This window comes from Hemibagrus wyckioides, linkage group LG19 (genome assembly GCF_019097595.1).
Source record: "Hemibagrus wyckioides isolate EC202008001 linkage group LG19, SWU_Hwy_1.0, whole genome shotgun sequence".
NCBI classification, from domain to species: domain Eukaryota; kingdom Metazoa; phylum Chordata; class Actinopteri; order Siluriformes; family Bagridae; genus Hemibagrus; species Hemibagrus wyckioides.
The window spans coordinates 4,727,237-4,742,937 of NC_080728.1; the positions used below are offsets into that span (position 1 = coordinate 4,727,237).

The 15,701-nt window shown below is 37.5% G+C and overlaps 1 protein-coding gene and 1 long non-coding RNA gene across 3 annotated transcripts in view; both read left to right on the forward strand.

Annotated features, from left to right (window-relative positions):
* Positions 1 to 395: 395 nt before the first annotated feature.
* On the forward strand, positions 396 to 13,110 carry LOC131370377 (uncharacterized). The gene is made up of 3 exons (XR_009207409.1): positions 396 to 530; positions 4,463 to 6,009; positions 7,086 to 13,110. It is a non-coding gene; the product is annotated as an uncharacterized LOC131370377 (long non-coding RNA).
* A 159-nt stretch (positions 13,111 to 13,269) lies between these two features.
* Positions 13,270 to 15,701, forward strand: part of LOC131370375 (glutamate receptor ionotropic, kainate 2-like) — a 45,202-nt gene continuing 42,770 nt past the window's right edge. Inside the window, exon 1 of one of the 2 annotated variants that reach the window (XM_058417670.1) lies at positions 13,270 to 13,718. In XM_058417670.1, the coding sequence (XP_058273653.1) occupies positions 13,586 to 13,718 (133 nt within the window). In that variant the 5' untranslated portion in view covers positions 13,270 to 13,585. The remainder of the gene's footprint in view (positions 13,719 to 15,701) is intronic. The other variant, XM_058417671.1, reaches the window with a different exon arrangement.

Consider the following 15,701-nt stretch of genomic DNA (forward strand, 5'->3'; position numbering starts at 1 on the left):
GTAAATATGACATAATAGACAAATATAATAATAGTGAGCTAATATTCAGGATTTTATTACAGGTCTAAAAAAGACACATTTCCCCCCAACATTTTTAATCCTGTCCCTGAGTTTTGGGTCAGTAGGACAACTTGTGCTTATATAGAAATATTTCATAAGCTATAAAATAATTGAAGATATGAAATTCCATTATCATAATTAGTTCTTAAAAAAAATGACAACCTCTGAAGAGTTTAATTAGAGCAGACTGAGGCAGAATTCCAAATAGCTCCATAATCAATCCATAGCACACTACATAGAGAACGCACTTTCATCCCTAATCTAGTGCACCTATGTAGGCAGTGAGGCACTGTTTGGGATTGAGCCTGCTACACGTCACCCCTTTCTGTGCTCTTATAAAAATCGCGCATCTTGTTCAGAGTCACTTTCGAAGTAGGTTAGAAGCAAGTGAACTTCCTCATCACATCATGGCTCACATTACTGCCGTGCATCTTGGCTTAATCTTTTTTCTAACCTGTTTAACAACACAGGTATGTATCATTTATTATTATTATTATTATTATTATTATTATTATGCTGATGTCAGTACAGTACCAATGAAGATGATGACAGCAGCTATTTTATTTTTCTGTATATATTCACTAAGATAAGTGCTTAAGATAATTAGTTAAGTGATAATGAGAGAAATTAAAACTCACTATCTAAATCAATATCATTAATTACATTTACTACACCAATTGTTTGAGTTATGAGTTTGGGTTACCAGTTATATAGCTACAGCTAAATATTTTTTTAACAAGCCTGCTTGTTTAAAACAAACAAACAAACAAAAAAAACTAACACACTTTTTCATTAACTCCATCAACTTTAACTGCGAAGAATATCCAGGATACTAAGCCCACATCTTAGACCTCCATTTTAAGGAAGGTTTTAAGGAAAAGCCACTGTTTTATGTCACTACATTTTGCCTAACGTGCTAGTCCTTTAAACATTATTAAATGAATAATTCACTTCCCCATATCCGTGTCCCAGATGGAGATCAGGTGTCCCCAAAGCCGGCAAAGAAACTTGATGCTCCTCTTATCCATTATCTTTTGGTTGCAAATGTAGACTGCTTGTTGCAAAGGCTGCGTCATTTTGGGTACCTGATAATACACACACACACACATTCACACAATTTTAGCACGTCACAAAGAAGACTTCTTGTTATGTTTTATTGAGATTTGCTCTTTTTTTTATTTCATGAAAAATACCTGATGAAGAATATAATATACAATATATAAGATCATACTGTGGCCCAGGGGTGCACTAAACAACGGCATTAACAAATGAAATATTACTAGAATTGAAAAACGAAACAAAAAACAGATACTGAGAAATGACAGTGTAAATGACACCGCATTTAAGGTCTACAATTTAAGACAGTGAAAAAAGTCACTGCACCAAAACCTAAGGTGTGGCAGGGTTTGGTCAGAAACCTGATTCTTAATTATGAATAGGCAGCAGCCATCAAGAACATAAAGGTGAAAACAGATCATGCTAACAAGCAGCTAGCTGTGCATAGTAACTATACCATCTTAATCATTTGTTTCCAGTGAACAGTGAATTAATGCTACTACTATACAGTAATATTATTTAGCTAAAAACGTGTCCCTTTCCAGACACTTACAAAAACAAACAAACAAACAAACAAAAAACCCCGGACCAATTGGGACACCAGGAACTACAGCTATAGCAAGGAAGTATAGTTAATTAATTTTTGCTATCTATCTGCTGTTGCTAGCTTTTTCATGCCTTTTAATTTCAGTTTTTATGAATTACAGCACGATTTCATTACCAATTCTTAACCAAAATCTTCAAATACAGTCAAAATGAAATAAAATGAAATAATTACTGCTAGCAGAAACCGTTTGAAGAAATGATGATACCGTAATACTGAAGAGTAAGGGGTTATTTAAGGATTCACTGGCTTGTTCAGAGTATGACCCATGCTTTATATATATATATATATATATATATATATATATGATTTTTACATTGAGCCTTAATGGTTTACCTCATTGTGACAGTGAGAAAAGCCTTAATGGTTCCAGAACTTCAATATCGTTTAGAAGTAATCAAGGAGAAATGAAAAACTTCCATAACTGCTCAAAGATGAATCCGAGATGAATTACAAACCTTAAAAAAACCTTACCTTAAAAAGTTAAATGGATATTTTTGTCTGTTTTGGGACCACTCACCTGAAACATACACTGTGTAGCCAAAGGTATGTGGTCACTTGACCACAGCACAAATATGTTGACCTTCCACAAACTGTTGCCACAAAGTTGGAAGCACACAATTGTCTAGAAGGTCTCTGTGTGGTGAAGCGTTACAATTTCCCTTCACTGGAGCTAAGAGACTCGAACCCTGTTCCAGCATGACAATGCCCCTGTGCACAAAGCCCCTGAGCTCCATGAAGACATGGTGTGTTAAGGTGTTAAGGAGTGGAAGAACTGGAGTGTCCTGCACAGAGCCCTGACTCTGACTCAACCCCACTGAACACCTCTGAGATGAACTTGGAAAATTTGGATGCATTTGGAAAAGGATGTTTAGCAAGCACAAATACTATATAAAAGTGTGATAGTTAGGGAACCACAATATTTTGGTCATATAGTGCATCTAAAATGGTCTAAAATAAACAAATATTTAAATCTGTGTTGGCAAATGATAGCAAAATGAACGTAAAAGATTTTTCTCTCATGTTTTTTGGAATGAGCAATAGTCTTCCAGGATTCACAGCACATCACACTGGACTGGGCAAAGAGAAATTGTTTATCTCTATCAGGGTGCTGACTAGAACAACCTTACAGCAAATGTAAGAAAAATAAAGGTCAATGCAAATGTTTAATCAAATTTTCATTCTTAGTAACCTTCCCATGATCTCACTACAAGGAAATTTGGAAAAAAAAGATGCATTTCAAATTGAATGTTCATTGTAGCCTATGGCAGAGATTATTATTGTTATTAATATTCATGAAGTAAGAAATAAAACATAATGAGGTGAGATGTTTTAGGGAAAACAATCAACAGTGTGGTCATGTGTGCAACATAGAACTAAATCACATGCTGAAGTGATTTATTTCCTATACGATTGAGTCAGTACTATCAATCAATATTTACTATTTCATTTATTATATCATACAAGCTGTAGAAATGAAAATTAATTAAGGAATTAAACATCCCCAAAGTAGTTCCTACAATTGCTCTGTTAACAGCCTCTCTTTTGCGCCTTTTTAAGGATACGAATTAAAAAAATATCCTTATCTTGTCACGTAATCTGAAGATGTCCTGAATACTTTGCTGGAAAACTGATCAGACCAAAATTAAGCATGGAGAATAAGCATGCTATTAAAACAAATTGAGAAGTAAACAGTACTGAGGTATAATTAACACTAAATAAAACCTGTGCTATGTTTACTCAAATGAACTAAGTTGAGTTTAAAGAACAAATTTAGTCTATCAGAATTGTTAAAATTGTTCCATATACACAAGGACTCTGTGAATTTGTTCGTGTCATTATGATTAAGGGGGGAAGAACAGTACACTTCCCCTCTCACACAGAGGCATGGACTAATTTCGTTCCCTTGGCTCATGGCCACAGAAGCCTCTGGAATCATCAGGAATCTGAATGATGATAGCATAAGCATTTTTTTCTGCCATGCCACGCTGAAGTTTGAAACTGTACATTTTCAGAAAATATGATGCAGTTTATTGATTATGGCTATGTTTTAGCCTTGGTTCTTTTCTAGAAAAACACTTTCACCATAATCATATTATCACTGAGCAATTACAAAAATGATCCAAAGTCATTTTTTCCCCATCAACCTTTCTTCAGCAACACTGTGTGGGTGCCTATGTTCACAGGGCAGATCAGCATTGTAGGGTCACAAGCACGCAAGCATTCATGCAAGATCACAAAAGACCATGTAGGCTTTTGTTATGAAACAAAACAGGGCGCTGCTTGCCTGATGATTATAATGATGAAGTGGCTTCGGCTACATGGCTCACTAACTCCACTAGATACACTTCACATAGGTAGTTTATTTTACATGAGGCATTCATGCTTGTACCTCAAACACTGCTTGGTTTTGTCTCCAGTCAGGTCAAGAATCTTAGCGACACTGATATTCCTGACATTACAGAGCTAAATCTGTTCATCATTTCTTTTACTAGCAATTTACTTTTTAAAGGTAATTGTTAGAACCTTACCAGATTATTGTTAAAAAAATAAACTAACTCTTGTTCATTCATATAGTCAGATGGTACAGCAGCCCAGGTAAAGCTGCTAAGGAGTTTGAGAACAATAGTTAGATGAGTATAATGTTTGCTTTGTGTAACAACTGTGCAAATTACATAACATCTGGTATCACTGAATTCATTTCCATAAGCAAAATCACGACCGTCTCTTTTCACTCCATAGGTGGTGTCTCAATCCACATTGTCTCCAAACATGACTGCAGCAAACCACACAGTTAGTCATGTCAACAGCACTATGGCAACAAACCGCACCACGACCACTCCGGCTGGTGCCGCCTACCAGCTGCAATCCAGCTCCGTCTTTGTGCTGATATCTGGAACCATCTCGACCATACTAATTCACCACCGCTGCTGAGCCACATCTGTAACTGCTGATCAGTCCCCATCTTCCACCTGAGTGTTGCTCATAAATGAACATCGCGGCCCCTGTGCTATTCCAACCAAATAATTCAACCAAACCACCCCTGAGAGCAGACCCTCTGGATTACATCTACAACGTCTTTAAACACCGCTGAAGAGAAAATTGTTTGTACTGGAGCAGAGAAAGTGATCTTCCTTTCTTTTCTTTTTTTTTTTCACTGAAATGTTTGCAGTAGTGTTTTATATCCCTCATTTAAAATTCTACCAAAATTGGGATGTATACTGAAAGAGAAACCTGTATTGATTTTTTTTTTTTTTAAAGTTAAGGCTGTATTATATCAGTAGCTTAACTGAAGCCTGCAACTGTTTGATTTTTTTTTATTGCTTGAATTTTCCCTCTGTGTGCTCTGGAAATCTCACGAACACAATTACTAATTTTTAACAAACACAATGTACGCAATCTGCATTAATATTAATCATGAACATCATGAAGCAACAAAAGGAACAAAAATCCATTCGGCATTTCATTTAGGATAGAAAATAGTTGTTATAGAGCTACAATAACACTCCAAATGCAATGTTTCATTAGATTCATCTCAGTTTACCACCATGGCTGGGTTGGGTGTCTGTTTGGAGCTGATATATGAGGTGTTAGGTGTCTACTATATCATGACACCAACAGGAATGTCAGTGTATAGCCATGGAAAGGGACTGAGTCTGCCGTGTTCGGTTTTATTTTGTATAACTCACTATTCTTCAAATCATCATACAATAAATGAACTTGTACGAGACCTCCTAAGGACTAGTAATTTATTTAGGCTTTATATAGATTTGTTAACTGCTAAATGCAAGTCAGATTATTTACTTTCTTTCCCTTGTATTCACCTGTTCTCATCTACTTACATACAATTAATACTACATTCTTAAATCTAACCTAGAGTTTAATATAACTACCCTTTTTAATAGAGAATGCTGTTATTTAACAGTAGTTTTATTTTGCTGTGTTGCTTTGGTCATTCATACTACTTTTTCTGTTAAGCATCAACTGACAGAGGTGTGTAGGAAGGGAAGTGTGTGTACGGGTGAGTGTGTGTGTGTGTGTCTGTACGGGGTGTGTTCAACAGCAAGCGATAAACAGACGGAGGATGACCAAATCCGAATCTGCTGAATAGGTATAACTGTAAATCAGTGGTACACGGATGACTGGAAAGGTGACAATGAAAGAATAGAGAGATGAGTAATCGAATCAGGCGGGTGTTAGGGAATAACAGAGAGGGGATAACGGGATAACGCAGGCATTGTCGGTCTTGTGTTGAACAGGATGCCACAGTGCTGACAAATATTTAATCGGTGAGTACACAAAGGTCTGTATGTGCTTGGAGAATTTGGGTGGAGAAACAACTGGGAGAACATAAATAACAGAATAAATGTGTTCTTCACTATCTATGGTCACTGTGACACCAAGTGGTGTGTTTCCTTTGAACTTTGTACATCTCAGAAGTGCAGTACGTGGTTTTGGATGGAATAAATGTGTACTTTGGCTTCTATTATATGTGAGGTAGAGAACTAAGCTTTCTTTATGAACAACAACAGCAATTATTATTATTATTATTATTATTATTATTATTATTATTATTATTGGTAGTAGTAGTAGTGTATAGCACGTGATTTAAAACAGTAAGCAATAAAACCCTTTTAAAACACAATGCATCTATTTTAACTATTACATATTACAGAAAGAGAAGATGAATAAAAAAGAAAATGAATTAAAAATGTATTATATAATTACAACTAAATAGATGCAGCACAATGTAAATTAAAATGACCAATCATTACTATTAAAATACAAAACCTGCTTTTTAAGTGTTGAATATTGATCAGTAGCATCTTACAAATCTTTGGTGAAAGCTGCTTTATCAGTCTTCATGATTTTTTTTTGATCAAGGAGACCAGCAGCTTTGTTGCATTTATTTGCATAACTCAGAACTGGAAAGCTTGAATAATGTCATTTATTTACGACTTTTGTGCTTCAAAACTGGGGAAGTAAACATGAACACCTTCAGTCCTAGTCATTGCTTTTAGATGCAAGAAGTGAATATGTCTGTATGCTTATGTCTGTATAGCCGTGTCACTTACTGAACTCAGGGCTGAGGAAACCGAGTTCCCGAGCAGGAATCCTGAGTTGTCTTTGGGGCATTATCTTTTTTATATTTTTTTGTGTCAGAAATCATAGTCAGTCTACAACCTCGAGTCAAATGCAGCATTAATAATCTGATAACCTACACTCTGTAAGGCCTGATTATGAAATGAGTTTGTCAGGCATTCTGATAAACCATTAAGAGATTTAACAGTGTTAGCTATCTTTGCATCATTGCTAGTAATTAGGATTTCTTTTTTAATGTATTAATAAAAATCTCTTTATCCAGTGAATGATACTGTCTGGACAAGCATCTGGCGGTACACAGGGGCTCAGTGGTGATTTGTGTTTTGTGAGTCCCATGGGATAGACTCAGGGGAATATTTGAAACAGAAAATGGATAGATGGTGTCTCCAGGACCTGTGATGTGATGTGAGTACTGTTTAATAAAAAATATGACTAAACAGGGGAAAGATTGCCCACACAGATGTTGCTTAGAAAAGGATTTTCCCTGCTGTGGTCTGATGAGCTGTGACGTGACCTCTGCCAGCTCATGTTTCTGTAAGCTGTTAAAAGAGCAGGCCAAGCTGTTTTGTTCACATTTAGCAACACAGTGAATGTTCTAAGCCCGAGCCCCCTGTTCTGTGAAATTTCTGTCTGTGTTTATTTCCTTTTTTATGATTCTGTCACGATTTGTTAGGAATTTAGGAAGTGCCACTTGGGCTGCATTAGAGCAAGTAATATTCATTTAAAAAGAAATAAAATGAACCTACAGAACAAGACACTTCGTGCTCAGAGGCCCAGGGGTCATAACTGCCTTTTACAGTGGTGTGGTCAGGTTAGACCAGTGACTTTATTGGAGTGTCAGTCTAGGGTGGGGCAAAAACACTAGCCTGCATTCACAGAAAATGGTCCTAATGGATAAATGACACAGAGAGAAACCACTTTTGTTTGTCATCAAGCAAACTATAGAAAATGTCATAGCTAAGAAGACATTAGGCTACGTCTTTAGAAGTATGATGTTAAAAATTCAACATTGAACAAATATTAGCAAACAATGGCTAATGATGAACTGGAGAAATCCAATGTATTTTTTTTAGTCAGTGGGACCACTTATGTATTGGCTTGCTAAATACACCACATGGCCAAAAGTATGTGGAAACCTGTTGTAATAAGCTCCAGTCTCCTGTGAAGGTTTTCCACTAGATGTTGGAGCGTGTCTTTGGGGATTAGTGATCATTCAGCTACAAGAGCATTAGTGAGATCAGACACTGATGTTGTAAGAGTGAGGAGGTCTGGGGTTCAGTCGGTGTTCCAGTTCATCCCAAAGGTGTTCAGGGGGGTTGAGTCAGAGTCAGGGCTCTGTGCAGGACACTCCATTTCGTCCACTCCAACCTTAACACACCATGTCTTCATGGAGCTCAGGGGCTTTGTGCAGAGGGGCATTGTCATGCTGGAACAAATTTGGGGGCATTTATTCCCAGTAAAACGAACTCTTAATGCTACAGCATGAAATTCTATACAATTTAGTGCTTCCAAACTTTGTGACAGCAGTTTGGAGAAGAGCCACATATAGTTGTGATGGTGTCCTCATACTTTTGGCCATACAGTGTAACATTTTCTTCACTGTTGGGCAATGATGATATGAACATTCAGATTTCCCAAAGATGTTGTAGGGGTAGTAATTATATTAATATTCCCACTCGCCTATTGCAGTTACTTTTACTAAGTTGTTCAGTTTCACATAATAAGACACTGGAAACTAATTACTGCAGAGGATGTTAGATTCTGCAAAATTCCTTTCAACACCAGTAAAAACTGAACACATAATACTAGACAAATCGTATGTAAGGAATAATGATAAAAACTGGTTAAAAGAGTGGTGTAGAGTAGCTTCATACTTACACATATTCTTAATTATGTGTAGATTTGAACGATACGTATTGGAAAATCAAGAATGCTTGCCTCTAAAATGCTGCTCACACATGTGATGAGCAAAAATGTTAAACCAAAAAAGCAGAAAAACTTTTTTTTTAATGTAGACATAATATTTCAAAGAAAATAAAATAATGACACAAATAATATTGTTATTAAGGATCTTGTTTAATGTCACTATGTTGCATTGTTCCAAATCATGAAATAATACATCAGTTGTTGCTATCAGTTACCGGCACAGAAGCCATGAAGCCCCTATAAAAAGAATGAAGTCACACTTTTATCTGTACTCTACTTAAAACATGTCTCTGTGTGCCTGCTCAAGGTCGGGTTACTCCAGAATACATTACATGTAGGGTAACATGAGTCAGAGTCACGATCTGAGAACCAAAACACAAAGGTCAAACACAAGGAACAGTCTATAATCATGGAAACATTGACATTCCAACAAAACACAAATTGAATAAATATCATTAGCCAGCAGCTGCACTGGAGGGCAATTTAATACCTGAGCATCAGCATAGCGCTCAGGTGCTTTTGGATATTTATTTTAGTTTATTCATCCAATTACATTATCTGCATCTATATCAAATATGGTCCATTAGCAATTGTTGTAAAGAAAAAAAAGGTTTGATTTAACCATATAAACCAAAAACTTGAGCAATAGTCAGAAATATAACTATAAATATAAACTATAAATATTAGTCATATGTGATGTGAGAAATTTCCAAAAAAATCATTTTTCAATAATCAATTTTAAATGATTATAAATAAAATTTACATTTTCATATATATTAAACATGCTGAATTATAGTACACATGTCTGTGTATTTGTTTATGAAAATAAATACTATGTGAGGGTGTGAGTGTGAGTACGAGGACTGGTGGACTGGTGAGGAGAGCATGACCACACTCCTGAGGCCTATTTCCATAATTATGTAAATGGCACAGATGGTGAAATGAGCGCCTCAGTTTGTAGTGTGTATGTCTGAATATTGTTTACACGAGTTTTTGCATGTTTATTTGTTTGCTGTCCACATGTATAGTGAAACTGACCTCAATCAAAACCCTTTTTTATTAAGTACTTACAATATACTTAGAAATATCATTAAAATCTCTGCAAAATTGAAAAAAATTAATTATGTACACTCACTCCATGCTTTATGTGAAATATCTGTATGTCTGTTTATGCATGCAGTTACCCAATCAGCCAATCATCTAGCAGCAATTCAATGCATAAAATTAGTCAAGAGCTGCACTTAATGTTCACATATAACATCAGCATAGGGGGAAAAATTACTATGACCATGGCATGGTGTTTGGAGTGTCTGGCTAAGGCCGACTGGAGTATTTCAGAAACTACTGATCACCTGGGATTTTCTCCTACAACAGTTCAATGATGAAAACAAAAATCAATAAAACAGCATAAAAAGCAGTTCTGTGGGCAGAAACACTGATTCAAAGAGATTGAAAGACTGATTCAAAAACACGAAGGCTACTCAAACTGCCACTCTTTTCCGCCTGTGATACAACAATAATATGCTCCTCCTGACCAATCAGATTCCTGAATTCAACCTAACACAGATATTTATATTCCATGAGCTTACAAAGTTTCAAGAGCGTTATAAGAGCTCGTTTCCGTAACAACAAAACCTAATCCTAATGCAAGCAGAGATATCATTAATGTTGTGTCCAGTGCTGATGAGCTTCTCATTGCAGGAAAGAAGAAATCCATCATTCTGATTGGCTGAAGGTGCTTTACAGAACTCCTGTGGTCATGGGAAATTTACATGTTGAACATATTGCACATTCAATAACTATGTTAGATCATTTCATTAACTTCTAATAAGAATGGGTTTGATGTTTTATAGATGGATTCATTCGTCAGTAAGTATCTCTCTCTCTCTCTCTCTCTCTCTCTCTCTCTCTCTCTCTCTCAGCCATCCATACCCACTCATTTCCGTCACTCTCCCAGTCTAACAAAGATTCTGTTGAGCCTTCAGGGTAAATGCAAGTCTAAATCAAAGGCTGCTTTCATCTCCTTTTCTTATTCAGTATCCATTGCATCAGTGTGAGTCATTCAGACTTTAGCCAACTGGGATATGTTTAAAAAAGTGTATTAAAGTCCACATACTGTTCTACATAATCAAATTACATTTGGATATAAAAATGTGATTGATCTTGACATTATAATTATCATTTGAATTGTCATTTCGGGCAGCCTGAATCACAGAGGGTGGGTCTGTTGGGAGGAAAGGAAAGCTTGTTAGGTTTTTTTATGCAATTTTCCTTGTAGGTAACTGGATGCAATGCCATTCTAAAAACTATAAAATGCTCCTTAAATCATTTTGGGGGAAAGAAACCCAGGTTTTTCTTAGTCTTAGTTATTAAAGATCTCACTTTTGTAAGGAAGAACACCAAAAATTTTCTTTTTAATATTTCTCAGAAAACATGTCTGGTACAGACAGATTTCCTCTTTTCTCCCTCTCTGCATTTCCCATTCCCCATATAGTGACGCTCCTTGACCAGTCCACTGACCAGTGACGATGCTAGTGCTACAAATACAAAGCAAAGCTACTAAACATGATATAATAATGAACTGACATAATAGAGAAGAACAGTATAAAATGTGTTAAACTTTTTCTCTCTCTGAAACCATTTAATCATAGGGCTTAAAATGATTTAAACAAGACACCTTAGAATTAGACTCTAATTGGAGATGAAAATTTTGATGGCTGAGAGTCTAGAGAGCAATATTGGCCATAGGCTCTAGCTTGGCATACTCTGAATGGATGGCATACTCTCTCCTGTCAATCATAGTAATACCAGCCAGTTGTGAATGTCTGTGAGGTCATGAAGAGTGTAGATAGAACCTTCCTCCATGCATCAGTTTGAAAAAAATGCAGTGGCTGGCTTCTTGTGTTTCAGAGTCTTTAGTCTTTGTTGGTAGGTGTTGAATGCCAGACAGCTGACTGGTGGGTGGAAATTGTCAATTAGAGAAAAAATATGCAGGGAAAAAAAATTAATACCAGATTTCTGAGAGCCCAGTTTTAGTCAAATTTAATCTAATAATTCTGTTCTATGTTAGTACATGATAACAAACTCTTGATTTCTACTAATGAGCCACAAATGAAATAGTGCTAAAGGAAGAGGTTTGGAACAGTAAACAAGCTATTTGAGTACTGATGGCTCTTATTGGGTTTTCCAAGACGAGCAGATATTGATTTTTGAATATAAGCTCAAAAATTGTTTGATGCTTTGTTGGCTAATTAATTCATTTATTCCTTCACAGGAATTCTCTGCAGAGTCATATTTTTAACACAGAACAGATTTAAACAGCATGCACACTTCAACCACACACTGCACTTGGCTAGTAAGCTGTCCATATGTTTTATATTTCTGGCTGGTCCACTCTGTGATATCAAACTCCATCCAAGCTTAGAGCTGCACCCAAAATTCAAGAATCAAGCAGAACATCTACAGCACCACCAGAACAGCATATGCCCTCAAGGTGGTGCCAGAACCATGTGGACATGGTTGGAGACTGCTCATCTTCCTAAACACCCACCACATGCAGATCACATACAGAAGATAAAAAGCTTTGCTAAATAAGATGTCTGGGAAATGACAGGCAAGCTTATGTGTCTGTAGACGCTATCTTTATTCTGTACAAGCATAAAACAGATTTCCCCCCAAAATAATAAAACACCTACCCCTTATGTATAATACATTATATGCTAACACAATAAGTTTCTTTACAGTAGGTAGCATTGATGCCCCACAATGAGCTTGAGCCAGAGCTCAGGTTACTGTCTCTGCTGAGTGTCACATGCCTGTGGGTTTCCCCTGGGTTCCTCCCACTGTCCAAAAACCTGCACATAGGTAGTCTTGTCTATGTTAAACTGCCTCTGGGTATGAATGAGTATGTGAATGTATGTGCTAGACCAGCATCCCATCCAGAATGTATCGTCTGTCGTTTGCCACCCACTCCAGATACAGGATAATGCTGTTAAGGAAGATGAATGAATGTGTTTTTTAAATTCCTTTCTGTTAGTTCTTTTGATTGTCTCTCTAGAGAAAACTCATCAAGGTTCTGTGTATAACTCTAAAGCAGATTGCTTACTTGTTTTCCTTTAAACTCTATCAACTCCTAACCACTTAAACAACCCCTGAGTAACTTTTTATAGTATTGTAGTTAAAAACATATATAAATGGTGCAAAGTGTTTGTGTAGAAATTTAACTTGATTGATTCAGGGAATGTTTTGTGTTCCGACCTGAGATGTATAAATGTATAAAATTCTGTAAACAAAAAAATTGTACCACTTTTTTGGTTTATGCAGAAAATGCTGCTTGTGAATAAGCAATGAATAAAAATCTACGGTACCCCACCTCTTTTCTGTTTGTCTGTCTGTCTGTCTGTCTGTCGTCTCTCTTTCTCCACACACACACACACACACACACACTATACTAAACCTGGCTCGACGTCACAGGCGGTGCGGCAGTGCAGTATAACCGGGCGCGTGGGCAGCTGAGCGCCAAACTCTCTCTCTCTCTCTCTCTCTCTCTAACACACTAACACACACACACACACGCTCCACATCCCCCTCCTCTTCCTTGGGCCTCCGGATCCACTCCGGATTTTTCACTGTCACAGATGGAGGTCGCGCGTGTTCCCGGTGTGGAGACGGCGAGCACTGAGTGAATCGGTGTGGAGGACGTGTGCGACCATGCCGTAATGTTTCCGCTACGTCAAGAGCCTTTATAGCGACACACACAGACACGCACGCACAAGCGCGCGTGGAGGTCTTCGCTTGTTTCCACCTGTAAGATGGAAGAGAAACAGCAGCAATAAGATGGGCAGAATCAGCGCGCGCGTAACTGCTCGGATTGTCGTTTTCCCACCGAGACTATTATTGCTAGTGCCGCTGTTGCTGCTCGCGCTCTACACAGGCTGCAGTCACGCCATGCCGCACGTCCTGAGATTCGGTAAGTCCTTATTCTGCCCTCCGTTTCTGTATCTAGTCTATGTAAGTTCTTACAGTAAGTTCTCCAGGGTTGGCCCATTGCACAGAAATTTTGGACGACGTCTCATTAGCTAAAACAGGTGCACCGTGATCTGGCTTGGGCAATGCTGCATCTAATCTAACATTACTTGCACCTTGCGCATGTTATGCATGTCTTACTTTATAAGTAAGCGTGTGTGTGTGTGTGTGTGTGTGTGTTCTAACAGCTGGCTGATATTGCTCTAATGAAACGCAGCCTTTTTTCCTTGTCTTTATTATGCCTTGAAATTCCCTCCGGTGTGTACGACAGGGCTGTCCTGATATTTACAGAAATCCCATCTGGAGCTTAAATGTCGAAAGCCACAGTGTTCATAATTCACAGAGGTGTAAGATGAATGACTTTGAGGCGGCTTGTGACACAGATCTCACACACTCTCGCAGAGCTCGCAGAGAGACTCTGATTACAATTCATCTCTCTCTCTCTCTCTCTCTCTCTCTCTAGGGATCACTTGCATTTTGCTGATTGATTAATCTCGCACAGGCTTTCTGGTCTATGTGTGTGTTAAAAGCACCAGCCACGTACAGGTCAAATAAACGATATGATTCAAATCTGACTAAAACTCATGCATAATGCAACACCGTTGTGCTGGTTAATAGTAGAAGGAATGTGTGTAAGATGATAAATGAAACGATGTCATGCCCATCTATGTCTGTCAAAGTAAACTGACAATGTCAGTCTTTCCAGTGCCCAAGTCCTGTGTGCGCATGCTCTGTTCCGCTGTGGTAACGACGTGATTCTTTCGCTGCCAGTTATATTTTGATCAACAAATATGAATTTCAGCACTTCCTTCTTACACGATAACAAGGCAGTTAAGCCTACATATCACTTGCACAAGAGTCCAAGAGCTTAGTTTGTGCACATAACTGGTCGCAGTTGTACTGACACACAAAAACGAGACAACTCGTAAGCTTCAAATGGTTAAAATATTCACTAGACATTATTTCTTGTGTATAATGCTACGACAAAACAGTATGAGAGAAATATGTAAATGTGAGCGTTATTTCTGTGCTTCCTGAGCAAGTGTTTACTGGCATTGCATTGGCGTTTCCACAGTAAATGAGCAGCACCATGGACAGCAGCAGATTTAGGACAAAGCTGTACAGACGGGAGGAAAAAAATTCTTGAATAAAAAAACCTTGAATAAAAATAAACAAATGCATCAATATGTTACAACTAAAATACACCGTAGTACCAAAACTATACGGACAGCTGACCAATCACACCCATAGATTTAGTCCACATTTATTCCTACTGTGTTTGTTGTTATAATGTGTTCCACTGTACTGTGAAGGCTTTCCACTAGATGTTGGAGTGTGACTGTGGGGTTTAGTGATCCCAAAGGTGTTCAGTGGGGTTGAGTCAGAGTCAGGGCTCTGTGCAGGACACTCCAGTTCTTCCACTCCAATCTTAACACATCATGACTTCATGGAGCTCAGGGGCTTTGAGCACAGGGGCATTGTCATGCTGGAACAGGGTTTGAGTTTCTTAGTCTTCAAGGGAAGAGAAATTATGATGCGAAAATTCTGTACAATTATTTGACACAATTTAGGAAAGGCCTGTATATGGGTTTAATGGTCAGGTGTCTACATACAGTGTAGCTTTAACAAGTGTCAGAACTTTGCTCCAAGGTTTCATCATTTTCTCCACACACCTACAGAATGTTTTAGCTGACATTTTGCCAACGCTTTCCCTTTTCAAACAATGACTAATTATACAACCCTTAAGCCAGCTAATCAAATGTCTGTGTGTATAAAAGATTTAACTCCCAGCCTAATATTAATGCGTATTATTTAGAAACTACAGTGAATATTTAAAAAGCATGTAGTGTTATGGTTAATTCATTCATACCAAATATGGTATATCAATTTTGCAGGCATAAATTTCTGAAGCATGTAGCTGAGAAAT